The sequence below is a fragment of the Ciconia boyciana genome, chromosome 5 (assembly GCF_034638445.1).
Source record: "Ciconia boyciana chromosome 5, ASM3463844v1, whole genome shotgun sequence".
NCBI classification, from domain to species: Eukaryota; Metazoa; Chordata; class Aves; order Ciconiiformes; family Ciconiidae; genus Ciconia; species Ciconia boyciana.
The window spans coordinates 19,167,994-19,184,952 of record NC_132938.1 but is presented as its reverse complement, the minus strand read 5'-3'; the positions used below and the strand labels follow the sequence as shown (position 1 = coordinate 19,184,952).

The window sequence follows — 16,959 nt, the reverse complement described above, 5'->3', positions numbered from 1 at the left end:
AAGTCTGGACTTTAAATACTTCTCATCAAGTGGGAAGAAGTTTTAAATTCTTTAAGAAGAAGCTTTAAATCAACAAGTCAGTTGTTCTGGGACAATTTCTTCCGAAACCACCACCATTGTTTTACAGCCTATTTCACAAATTTCTTTTACACAGTACAACTAGTGCACAGCCTCTTCTGCTAAATATTGACAATATTTGATAAACATATCACCATGACATTGTTCTTTACTCCCAGTATGAAATCTAAATAGAAATGGTTTATAAAATTACACATGGAAACTTCCGAAGTGTTAAATGAAATAGCAGCTGGAGTTCACAAAGTCAAAGGATTGTACAAAGAAGAGTGTCAGAAAACATTAAAAGTCATCAATGAAACTGTACTGCAACTCTGTTCTTCCACGGGTACAACGAGAAATACAATTACATAGCATTTCCACTACATATTTTCTCTGTATAAAACATACAAATATTCTTTCTATAGTTCCCACACAATTTTATACATATTATTTGCTGTTTACAGGGAAAGACAGTATCATATCTTATGTGTTTTATCCTCATAAATTCCACACAAGAGAACAGTTTAATTTTAATCATTTTAGGCTGAGATATTAACTGAGATATGATCAAATTTATGGATGAATGGCAAGCTGGCCTACAACAGTCTTGAATCCTTTGGCTTTAACATAATTTGGTTTTGTAATACTCTGATCTCACATATGGGATTTCCTGCCAGTTCTTCTCCAGGCATAAATCTCTCATCATGTTTACCCTTCCGAGTTATCCCAAAATAGAATAAATATTAAAAAAATACTCACAGCAATTGCAGAGAAAAGAGTCCTTCAAATAGGCCCTTTGGAAGTTCTGTAATTTTATTGCCATAGAGGACACTGTACCAGGAAATAATAAAGCAAAAAAAGCCGCCATTAGTAAAGGCATATATTATGTGATTTTGACTTTAAAAATAAAGAAATTTCCATTTTCCTGACGGGAATTTAAACAGCAACAACTTGCTACTTGCAAGAGTATATTGCTGCTTGCTACCTTGTGGTCCTGTGAGGTAGCAGGATCACACATTTTCCCAAAAGGTGTGTTGCCCAAAGAACACTCAGCAGAATCAGCACCTCACTGTTTACAGACTTACCAGGGGACCTTGGTAAGTGGATTTGCTGTTTGTAAGAGCAACTAACTGGGGAATAAAAGAAATGTTTGATTTTGTTCAACTCTTTGCTATGAACATATCTATAAAAAAACATACATTTTTAGTGTCCAGCTGTGATAAAACATCCAATTATCACTCTAACATTCTGAAATTATTTTTACAGCTTTCAGAATTGATTTAATTTGTATGAAAATTCTGCAGGGAGCCAAAAATCCAAAATAATTTCACTATAAGAACATGAGAAATTTGCTTCTGTTTTTACAGGTCAAACAGATACCTACAGTGAATTGAGTGAACGTAAGCCCTGGAAAGCATCTGGAGCTGCTTCAGAGATCTGGTTATTGCTCAGGTCACTGAAATAAATGAAATTTGATTCAATTAATTCAAGCTATTTTCAAAATAGCAAACATTAACATAATATGTAATTAGAATTAGGCAGGGAAGGGAGAGAGAAATAAAAATATTTATGTGAGACACTGCCAAAGAATTTTAATATAAAACCACTAAAATTGCCAATACACTGGAACAAAATGCATAGTTAAAAATAGACCTTTCAAATGCTTGAAAAAAAATGACAAAAAGATTTACTTTTCCTAATTGCTTAAGTACATTTTATAAAGAAGTCTGTTTGCTATAGCCACAGGACTATACAGCCTCAAAGATATTCCAAAATAACAGTGGCTTGTCCCCATTGATTTATTTTTTTATAGAGTGTTCGCTACAGTAACATATTGCTTCTATGCAGAACCATATTAAATAATTTCAATACTTGGTAAAAACAATTATTACTAATGTGACAAAGATACTATATGGTCTTAATAATCAGGCTGCCATATCAGTTAATCTTCCAGCAGTCAAACTTTCTTAATTGCTCACACATTGACTGCAGTTCCTCCGTATGACCTTGACTTTTTATTTTTATATATAGATATATATGTATATGTGTGTATATATAAGAAAATTAAAAATTAAATCTAAATTATTGGGTACGTACATTCTTCGAAGTTTTTTATATGGTGAGAAAGCTCCAGGAGGTATGACCTTGATTGAATTTTGTTCTAACCGTCTGCAAAAGAATAGCAACAACATAAAAATACAAAACCTAAGCCAAACAGCAATCTAAAGCCATAGCAAACTAGAAGGGATAAACTTTAGCAAAGAAGGCTGCTTTTGCTTTCTTTTTCAGTATAATTTTTATCTTGAGAAACAAGATCAATTCATTTCAGTTTTCATTACAAAATATCAGTTTTCTTCTGTAAAACCAAACCTTTTAACTTAGAGTGTAATGTTGTAAATGAAACCCCAATTTTGATTCTTATTTTCTTTTTTGATCTTTTATTTTGAAAACTTATTTTCAGAGCACACAAGATTTTTTAAAATTTAAGCTAGAATTGTCATTAAAAAATTCAAACTTGAGTTAGTGTTAATTGACTCCCAATGTATTATTCACATACAGAGATTTTTATAGTAAGTTTTATTTAGACATGTCTAAAGACTTCTGCGAGTTAATCATTGAAACATGCAAACCATAGGAAAGGGGAGAGGAATGTTCCTACAGAACAAATAACATATGTTGCTACCTGCAGTAAGGCAAATGCCATATTTTTACACATGCACACATGATTTCTTTAGATACAGTACGTAACACATTTTCTTTAAGATATAATACTAGGATTGCACAGTCACACTTCTAATTTCTTTAAACAAGTATTTTAACCTAAAATTGTAGTTTATGTTACTGGCCACGTTTGCTTTGTATGTATAGTGACTGTGACTGAAACTTGCCATACTGCAAAGTGTGAATTTGCTGATGGAAACAGTTTTCCAAGAATTTTTTGAACTTCCAGAGCTTTGCATATGGGAAATCTATGCTGATACAGACCTGTGGCCCACTTGCCAACAACTCAAAACAGATTCAGCAATAAGCACATTTAAAATAGAAGCTACTTCTTCACACACCACAGTATTTCATGGTTATGGCAGTGCAAAAATTTCTATATGTAGACATAAGGAATGAAACTATTTGTACTAAAAAGTACAACAGGAAAAGGCAGTATTATTCAAACTACATACCATGCTTATCTAATAAGCTTTCTATTTCCCTCTTTCATGCACAAGTATCAACTCTATGATCTACGTACATTAAGACAATGTCAAAAATCTACTTCATATAAGGAATCAAAATTCTGTAGAATTTACTGCATTATTTTAAATTACTCGGACATTGACTCAGAATTTAAGGTCAAAAAGCCTTTTTAAATCTAGATGCAGGAATATTAGCCTATTTTTTTCCTTTTACCCTTGTCCTATTGACTCTCTTCTGTTTCACTTTTGCTCTGATAGAGACATAACAGTCTCTGTGTGTGCAGTGTAACTAATAAGCTCATATATTCATTTTGAGTAAGCCTTTCCAAGAAACTATTCTTACAATTGTCCTTTTTGTAAAGTTTCTCCAGAGATCACAGTATAGCTGAACTGAAGAAAGATTTCAAACCTTGTGAAGTTTTGTTCAGATGGCTCTATTTATACATTTAATACTCAAAATCTCTTAAGTCTGACCATGCTTTACCTTAGCAGAGTTTGTTCTTGAATGGCTTATAAAGAAGCCAAGGAAAAAAAAAAGCCTCAAAAAATCTTCCTAACGTACAGAAAATCTCACTTCATCAGAGCTGTTTTAGACAGGGTTCATGTTTTAAAAAAGTCCTTAACTTGGAAAATGTTGCCACCTTGCTACAGTTTTCAGGTATATTTTAAACACTGCAGGGAATCCCATGGCACAAGACTGTTAACTTTTTCCATAAACACGATATTCTTTCATATGCTTTCTTCGCCTTGGCTGAGACTTTCAGACCCATGAAACACATTTTGCATCAGATCAGGAGTACTGAGTAGGCTATAAAGGAACAAAGTCACTCTTCTCCAGTACACTTGAGTAGATGCAGAAGGCAAACATCTGAATAAGTAAAAACTTGCTTAAGTTAAAGGTCAACACCAAGTTAGACCAAACCCAAGTATTTTCTGTTCTTAGACTATGTTTTTAGCTTAGTTTCCCCAGAAAATAAAGATTATGCATGCTTATCATCTAGGTAGTTTTCTACTCAGCTGGCTAGGTCAAAGAGAGGTAAAACCTTCAGATAATATATTTCTAAAATTTTCCTTATTTTAGCAATGGGAACAAGTTGAGAAACCAAATTAACCCAGCCATGAAGGGAATGGCAGCCATCCATCCATTCCTGTTACACACTCTATTTGGCAGCAAACAACTGCCTAACCACCAGGGATAGCCTGACCAGACATTTATCAGATGTGTAGCTTTGAAAACCAGCCAAAGAATATCTTGCACAGGGAAACACGTAGGGCATATGCAGAGGACTGGAAAGGGGAGGGGGGGTAAAAAGGACAGGGAAGGACTAGGCCATATTACAGAGGAGGACTTGAATTGCTGGAGAGAGACACACTGGGGAAAAATGCCTCTGTGTATATGGGAAAGACAGTGGCAATGCTCCCACATGAGGCTGTCACAAGCCTCATTTATAAATGCTGCTTATTAGCCCATGATGCAGAGATTTGTAACCTAGTGCTGGAGGGGCTCCAGTCTATGTTCAACCTATCTTTAAACATATAATGCTCTTAACTAGACATGATATGGCATGTAACTCGAGAAAGTCAAGGTCTAGCGTTAAATTAAGACACAAAGTATTTTCCAGTTTACTCTTTTAATTTAAAAATACATTAGTTCTATAAACTGAACTACCTTACAGGATACATGTATGCCATTTTTTATGAGAAGATGGAATAGCAGATTTAATTTATGGTTGTCCAATTTGTCTACAAATTATATGGGTCCACAACCTGAAGAAGTCCTACTACAGTACATTTCTGAAAGCTAATTTTCTAGCAGTTCTAATAGAGCGAACTACCAATTCACTGGTGGATATGTAAAATGAACTTCATGTCAGCTTTACCTAACATTTCCTTTTAGTGAGAAATTTATGGTCTAATAGACAGACTGTGCAGTGCTGGGATAAATTTACAAGCTCTTCTGGATAAAGGATTTGTTATAGTAGGATCACCTACGTATGTCTTTTCTTAACTCACACCAAAGTGTACGTGCTAAAACACATCACATTTTAGAAAATTAGATTAGTATAAGAAAGGAAAAATAAGATTATATAAATACAGACAAAAAATCTTTTACACCCCACTTTGTCTGCAAAGAAAGTAAATCAAATTCACATTTTCAAGCTTTATTATCCTCTGATCTTCTGCTTTATCTTCCTAGAATCAACTGAATTTCAGAGTGCAAATTTGCATCCACTATTCCAGAGAAAATCTAATTAGATATATTCCAGGGTCACAAAGCACAGATAGACTAATATCTAAAGGAAATTTGCATTCTACTGATAAAACCCATAGTAATTAAAAACTCCTTTATATTAATTCCTCATATTAAATGAAACATTTTAAATTCTGGAATAGGATGGGTTGTAGTTATCTATTACTGAAAAATCATCTATTTAGTGCTCGCAAATGACATGGCCAGAAGTACCATTATATTACAGAAGAACAAAAAGCTATTATCAGTATTTTTCCATGGAACTTGTATTAAATTTTGTGCACAACATCTCCTTTCAAAGTCATCCCAGAAGTCATTCTTTTTTATAAATGATCATCTATGTATCATAAACAGTGCCTTGGCGGTTTCTTTTTCAAAAGCCACAGTCAATTTTAGTAGCATATTTAATAAGACAAGATAATGGAGGAAGACAGTTAAGTACATGCTTCATCAAAGCTTGCACTGCCTCATGTATAAGAAGTACTCTGCCCATCACTACACAAACGCTAATTAATGCTCTTAGTATTAAGCCTCCTGCTCCTTTTACTGTTTCACTTCAAAGAAGTCCTGCATCAATACATAAGTGTTTTACTGTCTTCTGACACTGCCAAACTGGTTGAAACCTTTTTTGAAGACTATTCCCTAATCTCTTCTATCTAGGAAATGTACTGTGAACAATTCTTTTTCTAAATCTTTCCCCCCTGCTTATCACTGCAGATACTGTAACGTACAACCACCTACTATTCTAAGAAACAAAGGTGCTTCTGCAGTTGTGACTTCCAACCTAATCAAATCAAATCAAAGTAGGTCCCCAGCCAGTAGACGGATTCTTCCCACCTGGTCTCCAGAGAGCCCTGTGACATGTAAATCACTTGACACTTTCCAGGAGGATGCTGTTCTCTACTATAAGCCTGCAGCACACCATTACTGATTACTACTTCCGCACTTACAGAGACAGACAACATGCTTATTTATACTGACACTTTTAAACTAGCTTATTTTCCCACTATAAAAAGTCATTTCTATGAAAGACTTTTGCACCATGAAAGAGGGCAGACTGGGAATGAAGAACACCCTGTTCTCTACAGAATCATCTTTATTTTAAATCATGCAGATGGGGTACAATATACTAAGCCTGCTCAGTAGAGAAAGGTAAAAAATACTGCACAGAGATGTGCTGCACCTAAATGCATGTTAAGGGGTCAGCGATATATCTTAAAAAAAAGTATTTCATAACAATAAAATAAAATAAAACAAAACATCTTCCTTAGGAAAACACAAATTTGAATATGGAGGAGCAAAATAGCTATTTATTTTATAATTAAATAATCAGAACATAGCATCTTGATTAAGTAAATTCGGTCAATACAATAGTGGCTTTAGCAGTTAATTAATCTATACTTTTAATTCCAGCATCTACTCATTTACAAAAAGTCTGCAAGAAGCTTGTCAAGAAATCCCAAAAGAATTTTTACTACAGAGAAGAAAGTGTAAGCTGTGCAATGAGTCTGATGTATTGCACAGATGCTGATTATGCATGGTAATAAAATTGACAGCTCTTCTTTGCATTTTCCCCATCTGCTTTTAAAGTAAATGGCAAAAACAGCTGTCAGAAAACAGAAAATAGATTTCAGTGATGGGATTCAGTGCAGCTCCTGAATCTAAAGAACTGCAATACACAGCCAACACATCTCTCATCATATGCAACACCTGCCAGGTTCTGAGGGTTTTTTGTTTGTTTTTAAAATAAGGAAATAGTAATGGTCTCCCTTTGCTACAGGAATCCTTGAGGCTATTAAACAAAGTACCTTTTTTTCTTTCTCAACAACTGCACCTCCAGAGCGCTTATATCCACTAAATGTCGCTTCTAACTTTAGAAGCAAAAGAATTCTGTTGAAATCTGTGATATCATCCATGTCTAACAAAACAAAAGATGTATTTTGAATGACTATATTACTTGCACTTTAGAATTTCAGGCTCTAATTCCATGTATTAATAAATCTGGTTGACAGTTCCCTAAATATTTGCATATAAAGAATCACTGTTAATGTTGCCCTAAAGCTTGCAAAACTGTTAACATCCAGTCTAATTGTTCTATCAAATATTTCCTCAGGGGATTGATTGTAAATGACAGACGACTCCTTAGTCTGCATTACATCAAAAAAGTAAAAAGAATTGTCATTCTAAAGCTATTAAACAATTCATTGCATTTACTCAAAAGCAAGTTCCAAACCTGCATTTGTTTAATTTTTCATCACAGAAAGGGCCATCTCATGCTCGGAACCCTACAGCACCATTAATGATGATAGCCTTTACATTCCTTAATTGTTACAGATTCAGGTTGTAGGCAAAGTGCACCACTTCTTAAAGAATTATTTGCTCAGTACTTTGGCATCTGTCAAAGTGCGGCTCCAGTGCAATTAGCCTGAGTCACTTAGAGTCAAGTTAAAGCCTCTCTAATTAGCCTATTTTTGATGAGAGTTGTTATAGTACAAAAACTACTTGAGCTGTTCAGAGTAACTATATTAAGTTCACAAAAATTAGATGTAATCCTGCTACACTCTTGGCTCATCACAAGCAGTGACTTGTCAACCTGTTCTCATTGAGCAGAAACACCACTAGCTTGAGAATCCTGTCGTCGTGCTAGACCGACAGTGTGGCAGGAGTCCTTACAACCTGTTAAACAATACATGGACTTATGCCATAAATTTGCCACAAAAATCTAAATGAAGTTTTTAAACTGAGAACACTTTTCACAAGTGTTTGCTGCTTACTGGACCATATATTTAGCAAAATGTAAATAACAAAGAAAGCACTTCATTGCTGATGAAACACAAAATAGTTAAAAGTCAGTATCTGTAGTTTCTTTTAGAGCAACTTCACTTATATTATTGCTGAGGAAAAGTTATCAGTAGTGAAGAGCCATATGTGAAAATAAAATCTAAGAGTAACAACACCTTTGGAGTGTGGCACAGCTGTCAGAGATCTATGAGGGTTTTTCTGGAAGAGCTAGATGGGCCTTCTCCAGCTTCCCTTCATGCTGTATAAAATATTCATTTATTCCATGCTTGAGTTATTTTCTTTCCCTTGGCAGACTACAGAGAGGTCCCTCAAGGTGCCTCTTCTACTTCAATACCCACCAGAAACTTGCACAACCGCCCCAGAGGTGGAACGGTCTTCATTCTGTCCAGTACCTACTTCCAGTGTCTCTGGAAAGCAGAACTGGTTTCACATGTTTCTTGTCCAGTTGTTGTGTTCTGCATCTCTATGTCCTCTTGACTGTTGAAATTATCTTCTGTCCTCTGAATTTAATTAGTTTTTAAGATAGGACACAAGGGTATGAAGAAAGCCAAAGATGCGAACAATGGCAGCACAGAACACATGCTAATAAAGAACAGATTAAATATTCTACCTACAAAAATGTCTGACAACTAAAATAAGAAAGTTTTTTTTTTAAAAAAAGCATAAAGCCACATGATTTACCAGTAATTTTCAGATTAGGAAGATACTTGAGTAAAAGCATGACAAATCATTTCTCTTGTGTGTGTTGAGCAGACAGGATTAGCTATCAAATTAGCAAAACCATCTATTTTTGAGGCAGTGAAGTGGAATATATTTTAAGTTTTGCCTGAGAAATATTAAGGTAGGAATCCTAAAGATAAGTTAAATGCAATTCAGTATTGTATTGTATTGACAAATTAAATACATTAAGGTAAAGAATTTAATAACTTAATAGATTCCTTTACCCAATTTTAATTTTTTTCACATTTATTCAATACATTGCCTCATGGATAATGCATTTTTTGTTGTTCACATGTAATTATTGTGTGTTTATATGCATATATCATATGAAAGATGTTAAGGTTTTAGGAAATTTCTACATTTTTGATAAAGCAAACAAACCATTTTGTTTTATACTGCAATGGGAATAAATACTGGTTTTGCTAAGAAATAATGACCTTCCCACGATCAAAGAAAAGCATATAGAGAGAACTGTACTCACATCACTGATGCCATAGATGCTGTCTGAACCGAGTGTCACTTATGACAGGGAGTGGCAAGTCATAAAACCTTTCCAGTAAAATTATGAAGTAGTCTTAGTTTTATTTTCATGCAAATTTTTTCAAAGTTAATGGCCGTATTTGCATTAACAGACTAAACAGGGCCAGGGATGGCCTTTAAAAGTAGGTGCTGCAGAATGTGGAAAAGTTCAGTCACAGTATATATTGATACTAAAATTTTAGTTTCATGTCAGCTATTTTGCACCAGATATTTCCATTTCATTGGGATCCTTTTTTGGTCCTCCTCCGTATGTAAAGCCATACTCCTGTGCATTCTTTTGAACAAACTTCTAGGGAAAAGATAAGCGTATAACTAATACATTATAAATAATAATAATGCATCTAAAAATCATGTACCCTTATTTGATATAAGCTTCTGGACATAAAAATGCAGTAACTTTTAAGCAAAACAGAAGCAAAAGCTCTATATTTCACTGAAAAATCAGAATGCCTCCCCAGTCCCCTGGTAAAAAATTTGAATATCAAATCCAATGCATTAGTCAGGCTTGGTCTTAAAAACACTGGTCTTAAAAACCTTTGGGCAGTGAGAAAGATAAGAGAAGATTTGAAGAAAAGTACACATGAAGTACAGTTGAAGAGAAGCATATATGAGAAAAGTTAATTTTAAAAACATGGCAGCTATATGAAATTGTTCAAAAGTTTGAAACGTTAGACTAAGAGCTGAGATGATGTTAGTCAGATCATGTGAATTTGTCAAAGGGGCATTTCGTAACAACTCCACAAGGTACTTAGTTATGTATCTTCTAATGCACTTTATTTCAACCCAGCAATTTCTGAAAATTCAAAAACTGGCACATTTTTCTAGCTTCCTACTGACCAAAGTATGTATCGGTATTCATAAGCAACTGAATACTATAATGATTTTAATTTTTTTATCCATAAGTAGACATCACCTTTTCACTTGACACCTGCATACACTGGCAGTATTGTATGCATTTGTTGTATCAGGGATTAAGGAAAGATTTTGATAAATCAGAAAAGTTTCAAAAAGAACCATAGGAATAATGAAATGGCTGTGAAACATTTTATAGTGCAACCAAAGAGATCTATCTATTTAGGGTAGCATCGGAAGGTTAACATATATTTTCTGGAAAAAGATAGACACAGTTATAGCGGAGTATTGCAATCATCTAAAAATCTTAACAATTCACAGTGAAACAAAACCAATGACTATGTATACATATGTATATATAGACACCAACTTGGCAAAACCTTTCCAGAACCTCACTGGATGTGCAAGACTTCTGACTGACAGCTTATCTGTTCAAGAGGTAAATGATATTTATGAGCTAACATTCTGTAGAAGTCCTAAAAGACCAATGTTTTGATTTAAACTAGAAAGCAGAAGCAAATGCAGACACTGGAAAACAATCATCACTTTAATGTCTTGTAACTTATTGCATCCTCCCCTCAGCGTTCGGACCCATTCCTTTCAAGCTGCGAAGATGCAGAGTTTGCTCTCACTTCTGTCAGGCTACTGTAGACAGCCGAATCACAATTTGAGCTGCTAAAAATAGAGAAAGCTGCCTTATCTCTGACATTTTAGAGTTTTCCTGCTATGTGAGTCTTTGAACTGTCTTCAATAAGTGTGCCTAAACCCTTGCCAAGTGACCTTTCTCTGTAAAAGGTCATCCTTAGAAGCATCTTTGCATCTCAATGTAAGAGCCCCTGTTCAATAGGTATTTATTTAAGGCTGTACTTTGGACTTTTAGCTAAGGATGAATTTTAAAAGACAACAGAAATGGTGAAACTGTACACATGCCAAGCTTACCTTGTAAAAGATACATAGATAGAGCTCCCAGTTCTCAAATAATATTCTGCATTTATGCAAAGCACTTCCCCAGTGTCTGCACTGTGATCAGGTCACTTGTCACTCTATCTTGGTTAAACTCTATCTGTCAAGTTCCATCCTGTCAGATCTCATTTCCTTTCCCCTCTTTTCCTTCTTTTTTTTTCCCTTTCTCTCCTTTCCCTTTCCCCCCCCCCCCCTTCTCCTTTAATATAATTTGAGTGGTACTGTGAGAACCAATCTCAGGAGCTTTTAACCCTGCTTAATATCACATGGCTTACAAAGATGTAGTTGAGTGCTTGGCATAATACACAATCATTAATCAACAGACTTACGAAAACAAAGTATAAGGGAGAATGAGATGGAGAAAGATTAAAACATTAAGAAAAAGAGTAGAAATAAGGAAGGTAAGATGAGACAAGACTGAGGGGACAAATTAGGAAACTATCATGGGAAATGTAAATAAAGTTATCATGAAACAACCATACAGCTTCCAGTTTTGGCATTCAAACATTAGAAAGCTCCATTCACAAGAAAGAACAACTTTATCTTGAAGGCCACAGTAATTAAGAAGTCAGTGGCTTTTCACTACACTAGATTATGAAGGTGACCTGTTAAAATTCCTGACTCCTACACGTTTTTTTCATTTCATATATTATGTGGTTTAAGGTTTTTTCTGCCCCTTACAAAGACTAAAATTATTTATACAACTGCTGCTTAGTTAACAGTGGCAACTGTCTAGTCACACTCTCCTCCAGCAAACCTTCCTCCTCCCCAAAACACCAATGTAGTGACTGCTATCCTTCTAAAAAAGAAGCAAATTAAATTAAGTCCTTCCTTTGATTACTTAAATGGTTTTAATATAAACAAAAAGGAAGGAAAATAAATCAATTTAATTCCATGCTTGTTTGCTTAAATAATAATTTATACAAAGCTATGGTCATGAGAGCAGGTAATTCCCTCCCTCATCCTTAGAAACACTTACTGCAATTGTATTTATTTTCTTTTATTCATAATACTACAGTAAGGAAAGAGATTTTAGAACCACTTTGACTGGTAGTTCAAGCCGCAGAAGAGAAGAGAAAATCAGAAGAATGTAAGAGCAGCATTTTCATGAGGTAGTCTAGCTCATTAATGGCTTTTTGGCCTCTTCTTTTGAAATAAGAGCCTGTCACTTACTCACACCATTCTGAGAGAAGGTACCAGTACAATTAATAGAATTGCTGCTGGGTCGCTATTTGTAAGGTTTCTGATAGTCTGTTTGAACATGTGCCAAGAAGTCTCCATTTGAAGGGAACCAGAGTTATTTCTGCCTATCATTCAAAGAATTTTCAGGCAGAAGGTGAATTCTAAAATGCAACCAAGTGAAAAGAGATTAACGGTGCTGAAAAATTAAAATGTGGAAGGAATGCCTGCATAGAGGCTGATAAATGCTATCGCCATTAGAAAGGCTATACTTTCTAAACCCAATTAAAGTAATAGTTTTGAACCTTAAGAATGACCTTTAATGCCTTTAATATATAAGCTCTATGACAAAGGAGGAAAGCGCTAGGTGCATTAGACCACTGCAACTGGTTAAGCTCAATAGACCGAACATGCCAATGAAAGAGCATCCCATAAAAATTTCTGGAAAAGGGGAGAGGTTTAAACAACAAATCTAAATCACCTCAAATTATGATGTTTCTAATGAATGACTAATGTATCATGCTTTGCTTAAGTCAATGGAAAAAGGCTAAACTAAGGCACATTAAATAATAAAAGTTTGAAGACTATTAATATGTAACATTTATGGGCAATGTATTTTGCATCACAACATTTACAATACAGACATTAAAATAATAGAGCTATTGGAAATTTTTTAAAGTTCCCAAGATGTTTCCTGCAGGTCACCCATGGTTTGAAACCTTTGCATTTGGCCCAGAGGCAAAGGTACATCTATGCACCTTTTTAATTCTATGCTTCCTGCAGAATTAGTAGGTGCACTAAAACTGGGGGAGTCTTGGTGCTCAACCAATTACTTTGTTTTTTAAAATACATATGGAATATGAAGTATTTCTTTCTCAAATAATATCACATTGATCGGACAGACCTGAAAAGAAAAGCTTAGGTATTCTTATTTAGCTGTATGTGAGTTTATTTAGATAATAAAGAGGAAAATTAATTTTGCAGAGAGGGTGTAACTGGTACAGATACAATTGTACTAAGTCAATAAAGATTAAGAATTACATTTACTGAGATGTTGAATACTTAATTTTGCTCTGAGCTTTATCACACCAGAAGGGAAAAAGAGAGGACACTGCAGGCTTTATTCTCCTTCCATTTTCATTGGCAGCTACTTGGAGATAAGCAGTCCTGTTACTGAAGGCATCTTCCCAAGAGGCATTTGGCAGACAATGCATTGCTTGCTAATTGACTTCATGCAACGGGAATTGCTAGCATTAGCCAACTGACTTCTGTACCAATTGAGAAGTCAGACAGAGCAGTACGACAAAACCCCCTCAGCAACACCCTGACGGTCACCAGTAAATCCAGCTGCACTGGAATGAAACAGCATTTCAGCAACTGGCTCTGCCTCCTCCTGCTCCCACCATCACAGAACGCCTGCTCGTTCCTCAACCACTTCAGCTTCCAGTGCAAACTCATTTTTCTCAGTGGTTCAGGCTATCACACCAAACTCAGAGGCAGGAAGGCTGCAGTGCAGTGCAGTGCAAGCACGTAGTCTCCTTGCCAGCTCTGCTACAGAAGCAGTAGCCATCAGCAGAGAAGACAGCTCCTACTGTCTTAAAATGTCATCCCAAAACTGTTGTCTAGCAGAACTATCAGGGCAATGCAAACTCATGACATCAGTATTAGACTCTAAACAGAAAGCCCTTTCTTTTAGTTTTCCCCAAACAGCTAAGTCAGAGCTTCAACAAGCAAAATTTTACTCAACTGAAACTGCCAAAGTTTAATACTTAAGAAATTCAATATTCCATTTAAAGGGGTTTTTAGCATATTATTTAGATACAGGTTAATTTATCCACCCCCTGGGAAAACAAAAAAAGCATACAATTGTCAACATGGCATGTACACTTTAAACCTGCAGTTTAATTATATACACCAGAAGGACGGAGAACAACAACATTATTAATATCACTTAGATTTTATGCAGCATTGTCCCAGATGGACTGACAATGTAACGAATACAAAGTATTTTCATGCAGAAACAGATCACACAACATTTTATTTAAAGGAAGTTTGTGTTGGGCAAAGAGAAAGAAATCAGTTCTTCACAGGGTACTGAGGAGTTGAATGAGGTCAGGCTTTCCATTGAGAGATGGGATGGAAGAAATGGATGGAGAAGATGGCAAAACATCACAAAAACACGAGCATGTGTTGAAGGCAAACTTCACAAGAACCTCAAGAAAAAAATAATGGGATTATGGACCTTCAAAAACTAAATATGGATTATATTAAGAGTAACCTGCTAACCATATAAGAACAAAGAAATAAGAGGCAGAAATGGATGGAAAAATGAAAACTAACAAAAATAAGTTGACAAATTTTAAACAACTCTATAAAGGAGGGCTGACAATAAAGTTTAATGTCAGGCTCATGGGAAAAGGTTACTCACATGAGATAAATAAAGCAAAGACAAAAGGCAGAAGAGATGTAAGCACCAGAGGTGTTTGTGGACCATGAAGTTGTCTGAAGCATAACATGACAGGCTGGTAGTACTCAGCACTGGATTCTGCAAATACAGCCTATAAACAGGTGACAACATTGTAGGGCAGAGAAACTTGTCCAGAGTAATGAATTTGAAAGCATTATGGATTTTTCAAATGTTCCTGTCAATGAAGTATGTTTAGAAAATCAGATTACAATGTTCAGTTGAAAATGCAGATAAAGATTGACAAATATGGAAAAGTACTGAAAAGATCGGACAACATCTGGCACGTGTAAAATAGAAGTATAACGCCAATTTTCTTGTGGTGTGCACAAGAATCTGGTGATGGTACTATAATAAAGATGAGTGAATAAATAATAATTTGGCTGTTAAAGCCTGTACATCCTTCAGAAAACAACAGGGAACCAGCACATTTCCCTTTCCCTTTCTCCCTGAGAACTGGGGAGCTCCTGCCAATGCATGTGCTTAAAATGGTGATTAAGATACTAAAGCCACATGTGTGGGAACTGTTTAATGGTGGTGGAAATACAGTGCTCACTATACCCTTCTACCTTGTGTTCAGCAGCTCCTCAGCATTCTCAATGCTACCATGACAGCATGGTCTCATCTCTTCAAACGTTTACTGCCAGCTACCATTTTGGCTTACTGACAACATTATCACATAAGGAATAAGTGAAAAACCAGATTATTTTATGGTATACAATCATTCTTTCTAAACTAATCTCAAGGGGTTGCTATAAGCAACAGTTGCAAAGTACTTCTTTAAAAAATGAAGCTTTAAAACACTTTTCTTGTATGATAACAATATAGGAATGTCACAACCTTTCTCCATGTTGAAGTTAGTTAAAAGCAGAGAGGACTGAAGTGTTTCATAGAGCAGCTTTAAAAAGTAACATACAACTGCATTCAATGCTCATAAATGTCTGTGGATGGAATAATAGGATTACATCTATGAACTTCTGGTTCCTGACAAAACTGTAAGAGCTAGGAAAAAAGGCCTAGGAGCCTTCATGGATAGTTCAATGGAAAACATGGTGCGATGTGTACAGGCAGTTAAAGAAAGCAAGTGAGTATTAGGTTGCAAAAGGCAAATGAAAGAAAACTAAAATTCCATTAATATAAAGTGATGGTTCACTATCAGCTGGAATATTGTATTCAATTCTAGTCATTGCAGGTCAAAAAAAATTAGAAAACAGAGAGTTCAGAGAAAAAGAAGGAAATTAATTAAGACATGGAAGGTTTTGGCATCCAAAAAGATTGAACGGATTTGGAGCAATTAGTTTAGAGAAGAGATGAATGAGGGTGGCATGCAAAATAGAAGGTGGCAGGACAAATTATGAACCTGAATGCATCTTCCCTGCCTCTATAAAGACAAAGGAAAATTAATGAAATTTTAAAAGACTGTATTTTAAACTGGAAGATTTTGAGCGCACCCCCCTCCCCCACAATTTCTTAGCTTAAAATAACATGAAGATTAAGAACGTAGTAGGGTTTAAAGCAGACTGGATGTTTCAAAGAAAACCTTTTTTTCCTGAAAGCTATGCAAATTTGCAAGTTTCAGAAAAGAACCCCAACACACATTGGGAACAAGGAAAATATTTGTCCTATTGGTGTTTTACTTCTGAAATTGTATATTGCTGTTTCCAAAACATTCTTCAGGGACAACTGATGCAGGCCACTGGACAGGGTGGCCTGGAGTGCTGGTTTGATCCAGTCTCGTAGACTTCCCTCACTTGATTTTCGGTAAAACCTTTTTTACTCCATAAACCACTCATTCTCCAACCTCTTCTCTCCCTCTCACTCTCTTCGACGCCCAGATGGTAAATATACCTGTCACCCATGAAAATCATAAAAGAACTATCACTAATTATTTTCCTCACATTAAAGCAACCAGTATAGTGTAAAGCTTTCCCCATACAACCGTT

General features: G+C 35.4%; 1 protein-coding gene across 6 annotated transcripts in view; it reads right to left on the bottom strand.

The window, feature by feature from the left end:
• Positions 1-16,959, bottom strand: part of SLIT2 (slit guidance ligand 2) — a 269,110-nt gene that overhangs the window by 72,400 nt on the left and 179,751 nt on the right. For all 6 annotated transcript variants that reach the window (XM_072861841.1, XM_072861843.1, XM_072861842.1 and 3 more), the window contains exons 10-12: positions 2,155-2,226; positions 1,442-1,513; positions 817-888 (exon numbers count right to left, since the gene is read on the bottom strand). In XM_072861841.1, coding sequence (XP_072717942.1) covers positions 817-888; positions 1,442-1,513; positions 2,155-2,226 — 216 coding nt within the window. The remainder of the gene's footprint in view (positions 1-816; positions 889-1,441; positions 1,514-2,154; positions 2,227-16,959) is intronic.